The 12,249-nt window shown below is 37.5% G+C and overlaps 1 protein-coding gene and 1 long non-coding RNA gene across 10 annotated transcripts in view; one reads left to right on the top strand and one right to left on the bottom strand.

Moving 5' to 3' along the window:
• The window catches only part of LDB3 (LIM domain binding 3), a 114,804-nt gene that overhangs the window by 5,262 nt on the left and 97,293 nt on the right, over positions 1-12,249 (bottom strand). For all 9 annotated transcript variants that reach the window (XM_064430102.1, XM_064430105.1, XM_064430106.1 and 6 more), the window contains 5 exons: positions 11,394-11,521; positions 5,726-6,026; positions 4,319-4,499; positions 1,934-2,054; positions 512-627 (listed from right to left, as the gene is read on the bottom strand). In XM_064430102.1, coding sequence (XP_064286172.1) covers positions 512-627; positions 1,934-2,054; positions 4,319-4,499; positions 5,726-6,026; positions 11,394-11,521 — 847 coding nt within the window. The remainder of the gene's footprint in view (positions 1-511; positions 628-1,933; positions 2,055-4,318; positions 4,500-5,725; positions 6,027-11,393; positions 11,522-12,249) is intronic.
• LOC135306369 (uncharacterized) overlaps positions 1-12,249 on the top strand; it is a 38,577-nt gene that overhangs the window by 14,563 nt on the left and 11,765 nt on the right. Inside the window, exon 3 of the long non-coding RNA XR_010367185.1 lies at positions 5,712-5,847. This is a non-coding gene — a long non-coding RNA (uncharacterized LOC135306369). The remainder of the gene's footprint in view (positions 1-5,711; positions 5,848-12,249) is intronic.

Genomic DNA, 12,249 nt, shown 5'->3' with positions numbered 1-12,249 from the left:
TGGCCACTCTCCAGAGCTATGTGCACACCACAGATTGATGAGTTTGACCAACTTCTATGCTAATTACTATTCATGCTCTCTAAACAGACTTCTTTTTGCAAGTTTCAACAAGCATTCAGCATGGAAATACAAACTTCACAGCTTTGTAAGTAAGATTATGGTTATACTGTTCAGTATGGAGTTAATTTATTTTCAGTTTTGCTCTATCTTTATTTGGCAAACACTGGAAAGAATAACAGCAATAGTGGTTTGTACTGCTGTATGTACTATCTAAAACTGGATGTTTTATTAGAAAACACTCACTTATGATGGTCAAATTCCATAATTCTAGTAAAAGTTATGGAGGAGAAGAAAAATTACTCCCATCCTTCTCCAAATGGAAGTAAAGAATGAACTTTCATCCCTCTGCATCCTTAAGCACATGTTAGTTATTACTGCTTTTGTGTTTTCTGATGTTACAACACAATTTAGGAGTATAAAGGAATGAGACAGTATTTGATGTAGAACCTACAGCACAAATGAAGCAGGTGTCATGCCAAGTGTGTCCAAGAGCTTCAATGAATTTATCTCCAGCTTCAACAGGATAATCACAGCCATGACATTTTGTGCTGAACAAAGCAATATAATCTAAAATAAAACAAAAAGCAAAACCCTTAACACAATCATATTAAGTCCAAAAGAAATAGAACGTTTCCAGACAATTAATGTTTTGATTGTTTTTGCTCAGTTTCCTACTACATTTACTGAAACACTCCTACTGAAATATGCTTCTTTTCTTCCATTATTTCAATACAAACTCAGTCCAGAACCCCCCATTAGTATGACATTTATCATCACAAATGTAGAAAACACACCAAAAATCCATGGAATTTGAAGTTGTGTTGCTCACAATACTTTCAAGTTAGCTCTAATATATTTGGAATTTATTCATAGGACAAATATGGTTGTACAAAAGAGTCTAATGACAAGGGAATGTTACAAGTTTCCATGCCTGTATTAATGTTCTTTTTGCAAAAAGAGAGAACATTATGGAAACCCCATACTGCTGATTTATACATCTTTATCAAGTGTGATTTGGAAAGATTTGACATTGGAAAATATTAGTGAAAATTCCAAAGGTATATGGAATCCATGAGAGTTATTTGATGTTCTGACAAAACCTCCAGTTTTGAAGGGTAGGGACCCAGTCAGCCAGGCTGTATGGCGTTTTTTCTTCACTAAGAGCTACTCTGACTTGTAAAATTTGAATTGTGTAACCATAAGAAAGGAGAGGATAAGTAGGCCAGGAGCTCACTGAATGCACAAGGGGAATACAGAGGGAATACCACTTAAACCTTAACCTCCTTCCTGACTATGTCAGGCAACACATTTGCGTGGCAAGTACCATTTTGGGAAAACATGGCCTTTTCCTTTCTTAGCTGGTAAGAAGCAGATTGTTTGTTGCAGCAGCCAGGAAGCAAAATCTGCACCACCATGTGCTGCACATCTGTGCAGACCTATCTCTTCAAAAGTGTTGGTTGAACAATTCTAGCGTGAGGCAACAGCATCAGGGGTCACAGCTCCAGCAACTCAAAAGGATTGTGGACAGCCCTAGAAGACTGATTTTTCATTTCTGGTGAGCAGAATCTACCAAGGAGGGGAGTGGAACAGGAGAAAATGTGTAGGGAAGGAAGTGCAAAGTATGATAATATATAAAGGAGAGAAATGAGGGAAGGCATTGTTGACATTGAGGCAAAGACCAGCGCTCTGCCATTTTCTCATATAAACTGGAGAAAAATACAGACACAAACATTTGGATATGTGAAGAGTGGAAACAAAACCCATACTGGATGGGGAACTGATATTATTTTGCTCACCAGCTGTTTTATTCTTATGTTGCCTCCATGAACATGAAGCACATAATTACTGTGCAGAACTGTCCAGACTGCCATACCTTTCTCACAGTAAGGCTCCCCATCCTCCATGTGGAACAGGCTATTCCCAAATGGCTTCTTACAAGCAGCACAGACAAAGCAACTCGTGTGCCAAGTCTGTCTTAGGGCATGCATCACTTCCTGTAAAACAAACAAACAACCAACCAAAAATCTCCAGCAGAATAGCCAGGCCTGCAACTTCCTCCTGGAGAACAAACACAAGGCAGAGATGCTGTAAATTCTTCCCTTCTGCATCAGCCAGTTTCCCTCCTCAAAAGAAAGAATTATGGCAGAAATTTGGCTTCTTTTGGAAAGAAAGAGGAAATAGGACTGCAAGCCTTCTAGAGCAATGTATTTGCCTAAGTGAAACAACATGGTTCAGCCAGCAGTTTATATCAACATGCCCAGTTGCTGTTGCAGGAGGGATTCTGCACAAAGATTCTGATTATTTTCTCCTTTGTTTTGACCAGTATGAACTCTTCAATGCAAGAGTACGATTTGTTAAATAAATTTAAAAGAGTAATTTTCTAAGACAAGGAGTAAGTGGTGTAAGTCTGTTGTTTCAAAATAATCAAGACTCTGTAGTTCTTTATAAGAAAAAAACCCCAGTTTTTGTAATTGTTCTTACAAGAACAATTCACAAACTAAAGTAAAAATCTAAAAAAGCCAAAAAAAGGAAAAGTTCTTTTAATGTATATGATGAATAAAAATGAGTCTGCATGTCTGTTCCTAAGCCATGTGTTTATCACAAAAATCCCCAATTCTCTGTGTGTGTACAACTGATGTTCTCCTCAGCTGAGTACATCTAGGTTTTATCAGCTTCTTACTTCTGTCCAGTATGGAGAAATCTCTATTACTGCTTCATTCTTTTGTCATACAGAAGTCTTCCAAGTCCAAAAGCTGCAGTACTGGGCTCTGATGCAGTTACCTGCTAATTTGTCAATCTTACATGTAGCCAGGATGATGTTTGACAGTGTAGCTCTCTCCAACAGCCTAGATTTCAAAGGGCCAGCTGCATAACTGCTGTAAATTAACTTTATTAACTTCAGTGAAACAGCATTGATTTATACCAGCTGAGAATCGAGATCCTATTTTATGTTGCTTCCAATTATACACATAGACTCTGATTCTCTTTTAAAGATTGCTTTTAATGTCCACTGATTATGAGAAAATGGATTGAAGTCCTCTTCCACGCTTTCAATCCAGTAAATAGACAAAATAGTCTAATTTAGATTTGCCATATATCTCATTAGAGAATCACCATTTGAGATTCATTAACTTCTGTTACTGTTTGCAAAACAACTATTGCTGATAAATAGGTTTGGATCCATTTATGAACCTCAGTGAGGTAAGAAGCAAAAATAGCTTGAGAAATCTTATTAATATAAATAGAGGCAGCTGGCATCTTTGCTATTTTCCTGATGAAAATCCATAATGGGAAACTGATTTTTGCCAGCATTCATTAGGTAGGTTAAGTCAGCGCTCTGCTATAAATTAATCCTTCTGCTGCAGTAGCAAACAAGACTTGGCTGGAGCCAGAGCTTCACCATCGATGTCTGATGCTGCCACCCCTAATTGGCAGTTGCAGAGAAGAGCATCTGTAATGCCAACATTTAGACAGATGTCAAAAGGTGACAGCTAAGCAGTGAAAAACCAGTGGGGGACTCCTTGCTTCTTCATCTGAGTCATACATTCACTACAACAGCATGCATAAATACACTGCTAAAATTATTGATGGTATTCCAACCTCACCACCATCTAAGGTATGTGGAGAGCAAATTAAATTGTACATTTACTTGTACATTAGTCCTTTAAGACAAAAGTGGAATTTTGTCTTTCGCTTTATGGGATATTATTTTTGGCTTTGTGGAATTCAGATCTTTGTATTTATTCAGTATTTTATTAACTGAAGAATTTTATTATATAAGAAACCAGTAGGACTTGCCAACAGCTGTACTGCTAACTAACAGTGAGGTGCAACAAGAGCAGTGGGCCTCTTCCCAACACCAATGATTTCTCTACTGAAATTTTGACTAAATCCTGTGTAAGAAATAAAAACCCAGTTCAAGTCTTTTATAAATAAGAGAGAGGTAAAAGTAACATAGTGTTTATCAGACAGCAAAAAACTACCCAGAAAGTGTTACATAATTTACACTCAGTGAGATGGTACCTGGGTTACATATTCCGTCTGTGAGCTCAATAAGGTACAGAAATATCCAAGACTTCAGATGGATAAAAATGATTATAAAATAATACATTTCTCATTCTGAAAGAATCAATAAACTGGGAAATAAGTCTTAAAAGGATGAAATAATAAAACATCTACATTCATTGCTTACAGTCTAAACTCTTTCACTGTTTCAGGGATCCATGCAGTTGCAGGAAGGGTTAATGTTGTCTCTTACCCCCATAATCTTAGTGTGGCACCTGGCGCAGGTCGGTGCGAAGAACTGTTCGTAGCAGCGCTCACAGTACACACTGTTCTGCTCCTCCACAAAGCACATATCAGCCAAGGATGTCTTGCAGTAAGCACAATTGAATTCTTCTGGGTGCCAAGAGCGACCCATGGCTACCAGGAAAGGACCTCTGGAAGCAATCATAATTTATTTGTAATCTTGTTTAATCTTATTTGTATTGTGCAAAAAAGGTTGAATTACCCTGATTGCAAACCAACTTTGTCAGACACCACGTACACGTGTAAGAAGTAACTTGAACCATGAGGTGCATATTAAAATGACATTCAGAAACCTGAACAGAAGTGGTCTTTTTCAAGACCATTACTCAAAACACACTGGTTAAAACATATCATTATTGTCTGCTCTCATACACTGCATTTACAGATAACTGTTGGAAAAATCAATTGTTTTCATATCTGCATAGCTATAAGTGGTCTTTGTAAGCAGATGAAAAGACAAGAGGAAAAGGCCAAAGGCAACAGAAGATGATGCTACTCTTTGAAAGCATGAAATAACAGGCAAATTTCCATCTTTGCACACCCACACCTCACAGCTCCTAAAGTCTCCTACCTTCCTTCTGTCTGACAGCGCTGCGTGCAGCATGTTCTAGAAATGTCAGATTATCAGGTGACAACTTGCTGTTTTGTTATGTGGAAGACACATTCAATTCATTTTGGTGATTGACTCTGCTGATTGTAGTTAGATACAATGATTATTACTGGAATATTTCCATTCCAGAATATATGAAGGGCAATAATCAGCAGTTCCACATCACCAAACTAGCTCCTTTCAGTGGGGAAGACTGTGATTAAACATGGATTACTTAAGTTGGATAGCAGTGCACAGGCTAACAGTAGGCACTGGTCCAGCAGAATGAATTGGGAGAGAAGGGAGAGGCATGCTATGAATCACTGCTAATAGAGTGTAGGCATTATCTTTCTCCAGACACAAAAGCAACAATTACATTTGGCTGCTGTTCCAAAATGATGCCTTGTTCCTTTTCTCTCCACAATCCCCCCCTCTGCTCCCAGCCCCCTAACTCTCCCAAGGAAGTTGCACGAACCTCCTTCAAAGAGTTACCTTAGGACCAGAAACCTGTTTAAAATCAAGCAGGGATTTGCTGCAGCATCCAAGAGCCAAACAATTAGCATGTATAACTTTGCAGTGATAAAAAGTGAACCACACAACAACAAAATGAGCTCTGGAAATGTTAAATTAATGAAGCAGACAACAGACATCCCTGCTGGGTAATTTAACAGAGTCTTAGGCTCTGGAATTGTATATTAATGTACAATAAGCAGTCTCTCTGATACTTTTTTTCCTGCTTCATCCCTCTCCAAAGGCCCAGGACCTTACCGAATGATGCTGTTACAGTGCCCGCAGAGAGGAGTTCGGCTGCTGGCTGGAAAACGCTCCGCCCTCTGAACTGTTCCCCGGGCTAATGCAGGGGGCTGGGAAGAAGGTGAAACTGGAGACGGGTAAGCAGGAATTGTGGCAGGGGAGAGCACTGGAGCACCCCTTGGCAGGATGTGCTTTGTGACAGTGGTGGTGGATTTTCCAGGTGCAAATTTCTGGGAAAAGGAGTCATCTGTTACCCAGGGAGGGCGACTCGCAGGCTCCGTGTTGGCAGGGGTGTAGGAATGGACTGGTGCTGGCGCTGTTTTAAGTATTCCAAAAGAAACCAAGAAAGATTTTAAAGTCTTTTTCTTCTACTGTCAATACAGCAACACTTACCAAAGGGTACTCCACGACACACATACAATAAAAGCTTTAGGTGGTAGTTAATTATGGCCTGTCCCATTGTTGCTCATTTATTCTGGGCTGAAGCCAAGGGTATCAGCACAATCACTGGCTTCTCATATCATTGCCCCCTGGCTTTTACAGATTTTATGGAGACCATTGTCAAGATCATCTCTTCATTTTTTTGAAGGAATGGATATGACAATTCTAGTAATGTCAAAGACTGCCATATACTCTGTTTAAGACATAAAAGCCAGATAATATAGTAAAGTTTTAGATACAATTCCCCAGAATTTCAGTGTTATGCTTAACTTTTCATCTCATTATATTAATTAAAATACAACATGTTCTGCAGATGTCACTATTATCCATAATTTGTAGGTTTATTCCTAAGTTTTTGAAGAAAAACAGGCTCCCACAGGGAACACAGAGATAGAGAGCACTGGAAGCAATAGGGATGGAGCCAATTCAGCTCACATGACCAGCAAGATAAAGCCAACAGCACTTAGAGGAAGGCCAGACTTGTGGTTATGACTGATCTCAGTTCAGTTCTTGGCTCTGCCACAAACTTCCTGTATAACTTTGAGCAAAGCAAAGTGTGTCTGCGCCTCAGTTCCTGTGTGCAAAACAGAATATTATCCTTTCTCTCTTCCAGCCTTTGACTAGCTAAAACCTTCAGTGCAGCCTGTCTCTGTGTTTGTGTGCACCAGGCTCTAATCTTGGGTGGAGCTTTATCACATTAAAATAAGCAGGAGCCAGGGCCTGCACATACTGACAAGTTTTCCCATTATCCTGCTCCTTTCAAAGTGTCAGATCTTGCATTATGTAGGGCTGAAGTTGCTGCCCAAGAAACATCCTCACTTTGCCAAGTGCAGGAGCACTAAAAGCAGTTTCCCTTTGCAAGGAAAACAAAGCAAATGATTGAAAAGAAGCTTGGAGAGCTGAAGTGTTTTGCCCAAATGAGAAAGCACAGGCTTGGGAACAGAAGCCAGTTCTCCAGCAGTCTCGGCAAACATTCCACACAGCAGATCCCAGCACCAAGAAAATCACAACCGAATACAACATGTACAGGTTTAAGGGACTTGCAGGTACAAAGCTATTTCAGGGTGAAATACCTAAAAATAACATGGATCTTTCTGAATAATTAAGTGGTGAGAAGTTTATGTTCTATTTAACACCCCTTCTTCAGCCCACACCCTGCCACAAAACAACTTACACTGATTATTGGCAATTTGCAAGTGCTTAAATTGCATATATATCAATGCACTGTGATCACCCTTGGGATCTTTTTATTGAGGTCAGAGTTGAATCTAGTGCATTTTCTTGATAAAAATTTCTTATGGTACAGCATCAGCAATGTTTCTGCTTCATAAAATTGTATCCCACCTTAGCTTGAGGCTTTTTCTTTTTTTTTTTTTAACTTAGAAATGGTAAACAGTATTTAAATATTTCAGAGCAGAGTTTATTTGCAATCTCTTTAGATCCTGAGGGTCTTGCTATTTATGTAATATGGTATTAAGATAGGCAAAATTAGAAGTTAATATTTCATGTCTAATTGATGAGTTCATAAGGCTCCCACCTATGAGGCTAATTAAACAAGGTGACTTCAGCTCACATCACTACATTCTCTCTACCTTCTATTTCTTTTCACTCTTTCTGTTCTATTTGCTGCAGTAAAACAAAGAAACAGAAAAAAGGAAAGTAAAATAAAACAACAAAATGGGATTTTTTTCCCAGCTACTAAAAGGAAGTACCAGAGGAATTACTGCAAAATGACAAATGCTGGGTGTTTGCATCTGCTCTGAGTTCTCTTTTCAGCTGTTGTAATTTAATTTTACAGGCCTGATTTATTACAATATATTTTTCTCCTGTGAACAAGCTGCAATTACTATTGCTTCAAAATAGTATCACTGCAACATATTAGAAGGATTTCACTAACTTTGAGATTTTAGCAATTGTTATTAAAAGGGAAATGTCTTATTTTCTTAGAACTATATCCCTAAGCTTATATGAACAATTCTTTTCTCTTAGTATTCACCTTGAATGTTTATGTATTTCAAAAAGTCTTCCAACACCACTCAGGAGAAAAAAAGGGATTGATAAGCTGCTAAAAATGTACTAAGATTCAGTACATCAGAGAATATATTCTCAAAATACCAGTATTGCGTGAGTTGACCATTAACTGTTAAAATATGAATACTTCAAATAATTCAACAACTTAGCCTGTATCACCTTGTTTCTCTCAGCCCTCATATTCTCTTAGAATAGGAAAGAATGAATGGCATTACTGTTGTCCTGAGAGAATGGCAGGAGAAGAGGTCTCTCTTAACAGGAGTAGGAACAAGCCAATTCATTGCTTCTGGGGAAGATGGAATTCTCCCCCTCAGCTCTTCATTTATGGCCTATGGCTATTTTCTCTCCAGACAAAAAGGCACATTACCAAGACTCATGCAGTAAAGCAAAGGTTTATAGAGTCTCAAATGCTTTGGTCACACAGACTTGCACTGTGAGAACATTTTTTCTACTTTTCCCCCCCTTTTTAGTAGATGACATAAGTGTTACTCTTTATTATTATCAGTACCAAAATAAATTAATAACCACAACTGATATGGCTTGTTCTACAGTTAGTGGCCACATCCTTGAATCCCAAAAGTTTTCCCATATACTGTTGCAGTGCAGAGCAGATGAGGTTTTATAGGGAGACACTATTCTAATTTATAGAAACTAAAAATGAAATAATGGTGTGGAAGCTGCTGTTTTAGTATTGAGGGTGCTTAGGATTCAATATAAAGTTCATTAAGAACTGTAGGAATCTCTCTACCAATTCCTCAGAGAGCAGATCAGTCCTTTACACTTGACCGATTTTGCATACCCAAGTAGGCCCAGTTGGACGTAGGCATTTAAAAGGAAATATCTACTTTCTTACATTTGGGTATTGTGTTACTTCGTGGTGCAGAAATGGAGCTGGAGTTGTTTGGCATACGTGAAAAGTCTGGGAATGCCTGCGGGAAAGGAATACCCAGGTATGTTCTGCCATCTAGTGGGCTTTGCTCAGAAGAGAAGCCTTTAAAACACGAGTTAAGAAATTTAGGGAAAAGATTTCAGAGTTCCCAGCCTTCTCTACTGGAAAAAAATGAAAGATCTTTAGCAGCAGAAAATCTGCCACCTGCATTAGGTTAGGAAAAGTGTAGACTGCCTGATAAATCCCATCTGAGCCCGATACTCAACAATGCAGTTTCATTTTGAGAATTGTTTCAGTTTGTTTGGGTTTTAATTTCAATCTGACATTAAAATAGCCTTGTGAATCCTCTCAGTGACTGATACAGGAGTCTCTATATTGAATATATGAGCCTGTTGATTGGTGTTTTAATCTGGAAGTTGCTGCCCCACATTTCCAAGGGAAGCCAGTCATTGACAAAGTTGGATAAGGACATTTTCTGACTGTCTTGGTGGTTTGTTTCTAAGTACTATTGATTTTCCCCTCTGTGACAGGGAATGCTATTTCCTCCATTTCTTCCCAAGTGGCAATTTCCCATTTGCTCTGCAACTGTCTCTGAGGACAGCTCATGCTCCAAAACCACTCTGAAGTGCTACTACATCAAATATATACTTTTTATAAAGTACCCTTTTTAACACTTTTTATAAAGTACCAGAACAAGAACCAAACATCTTCCCTGAAATCTCTGCCTGGAACCTCTCTTGTACCTGAGTCACTTCAGGGTTCAATTATGAAGGCATTTTAAAACCCCTTATTGGATATTTCAAACTCCTAAACAGTACAGGAGGATTTTTCTTTCTCTGCCAACTATTTAAGCCTTTATTGAGAGGCAGTGAGGCTCAAAAGTAGCAACATAAGGAATTGCAAAAGAACATCAGCAATGTAAGGAAGTGCAAAGAAGATGCCCAACCCAGGAGAAAACAAAAGCCTTTCCTCTTATTCCAAGCAGAATTCAACAGCCAGCTTTGCCTTTACCAGGTCCAGCCAATAATTGGAAATAGCCGCAGATGTATTTCTGTGGCAGGTTTGTATATTGAACTGGAGTTTATACTTCCCCAAATGAGCACAGGGCTTAACATCAGCCAGTGTATTTAGGAGATATTTTGACTTGCCAGAGTTTGCTTTCTTCTGCATTATAGAAATAAATCTGCTGTGGTCATCTTTTCGAGTCAAAAATAATAGCATTTGCCTTGAGTGAGAACATGGTATACACTGGCACACTTAACCAAAAGCAAGTGAGGAGAAGCTGAAGGTTTATTTACTTTGAGACCCTTAAATAGCTCATGAGAGCTCTGCTTGTCTTTTTCTACCTTTATGTCTCAAATATAAAGGTCAATTGATTTGTCTGTCTGCTTTATGTCTAGCTAAAATTCCTACATTTGTTTAATTTCAGTAGATCCAGAAATAGAACATTACAGAAGACAGGGTTTAAGACTGTTAGAATTGTTGGCCTTTTCATGTTTATTTGACTGTAAAGATATAAATCAACTTATTAATTCTCTTGCTAAGATCAGAAAAACCTTAATTTGAAACAGAACTGCCTTTAGACTTATATTGCTGTCTCAATTCATTCAGTTTGAAGGTTCACATTTTGGTCTTCAATGGTTTTAGAAGCTCAGTCCATTTGTAACACATTAATACCAAGGGAATTTAAATAATATCAAGGAGCATATTTTCCAAAAGAATGAATAACCAAATATATTCCTTAAGTTACTGTCTCTGGGAAATGGAATAACATTATGAGGTGCTTAAATACCTCATTTATTTATTCCTTAAATAAATGAGGCATTTAAATAAATACCTTATTTATTTATTTCAAATATAAGCCTAAGTTTGAGAAATTCAATATATAGTCTTAACTATTTTGCAAATATATCCTACTCAAGCAAACTCCACTTATTTTACCTCCTTCCTGAACTGTACATTCTTTTTTTTAGCTATTTTCTCGATTCTGTAGTGTCATTGGGCTCCTAACTGGATAAACTGTTATTTTCAAATGTATATCTTCTGAAAAATCAGGCCATACATTTCTTATTAGACTTTTCCCTTGCTTTTATTTTACTGTCTGTTTGTTTCACATTTTAACTCTGAAGTAGAATACAAATACAACATAATCCTCAATCTTCAAATGATCCGAGGCAAAACTAGCAACATTTAGACCCACATGTTTGAATACTTTCTGGTATATCTGTGTAAAAATGTGTGCTTTCTACATTTTCTTTTCCCAAAAGAAATGTGTGAGCATTTTTTTTTCTGAATCTTTGTAGTACTTTGAAGGCTCCTTACCTGGCTGGTAGACAGAGGGCTTTATGCTGGCAGTAGTAACAACTCTCATTTTTGAAGCAGCAGAAGGAGCAGGAGTTTCACTGTAGCCTCCAGAAACTGGCATTGGTGTATATGACTGGGTTGTGTTTCTAAAAGCAAAATGTAGGTGTGAACAACTTCATAAAGAGCAAAAGTTACTGATCATGATGTCAGAGATCTGGCAACATCCAGAGAACTCCAAGAGGAACTGTCTGTGAGAAGTACAGAGAGAATGCTGGGAGATTCATCAGTCTTTGTCATTGCTAAGGAAGCTTTGGACAATTCTTTGGAAAGAAAAATTAGTCAAATAAGGATTTTAGGTAATGGCAAGTTTACTGTTCTTATATCAGAGAAAATAGCTTTAGGGAATATGATAAATTTGATAAATTTGAAACTCAGTAAGAAGGGATCAGACTTTACAAAGCTGCATACGAAGTTTTGTTTTCTGTTCCTCTGCAAACAAAAATGACTGGTCTTGTCTAAGATAAATCAATGAGTCATATCTGGACTTAAAATATACTTGCTCAGCACAATTATTACTATTACAAATGCTAATTAGTGTGTACATTTATGTTATATTTATATTTATATTATAGTATTTATATTTATAATTCTAGCATTAATATTTATAATTAGATATTCATATTTATACAATATATTTACATTATATATATTTATACTGTTATACTATTTTCAAAAATATTGAAATGATCTTTAAAAATTTTTCTGAAACTAACTCTTTTCCCTATTTAGACGGAAAAATTTACATTAATATTCCTATTGTTCAGATTCATCCTTCAGAAAAAAACCCGTATGAAATGCAATATTGATGCACTTT

This window comes from Passer domesticus, chromosome 8, assembly GCF_036417665.1.
Source record: "Passer domesticus isolate bPasDom1 chromosome 8, bPasDom1.hap1, whole genome shotgun sequence".
NCBI classification, from domain to species: domain Eukaryota; kingdom Metazoa; phylum Chordata; class Aves; order Passeriformes; family Passeridae; genus Passer; species Passer domesticus.
This window is presented reverse-complemented; position numbering and strand designations above follow the sequence as displayed.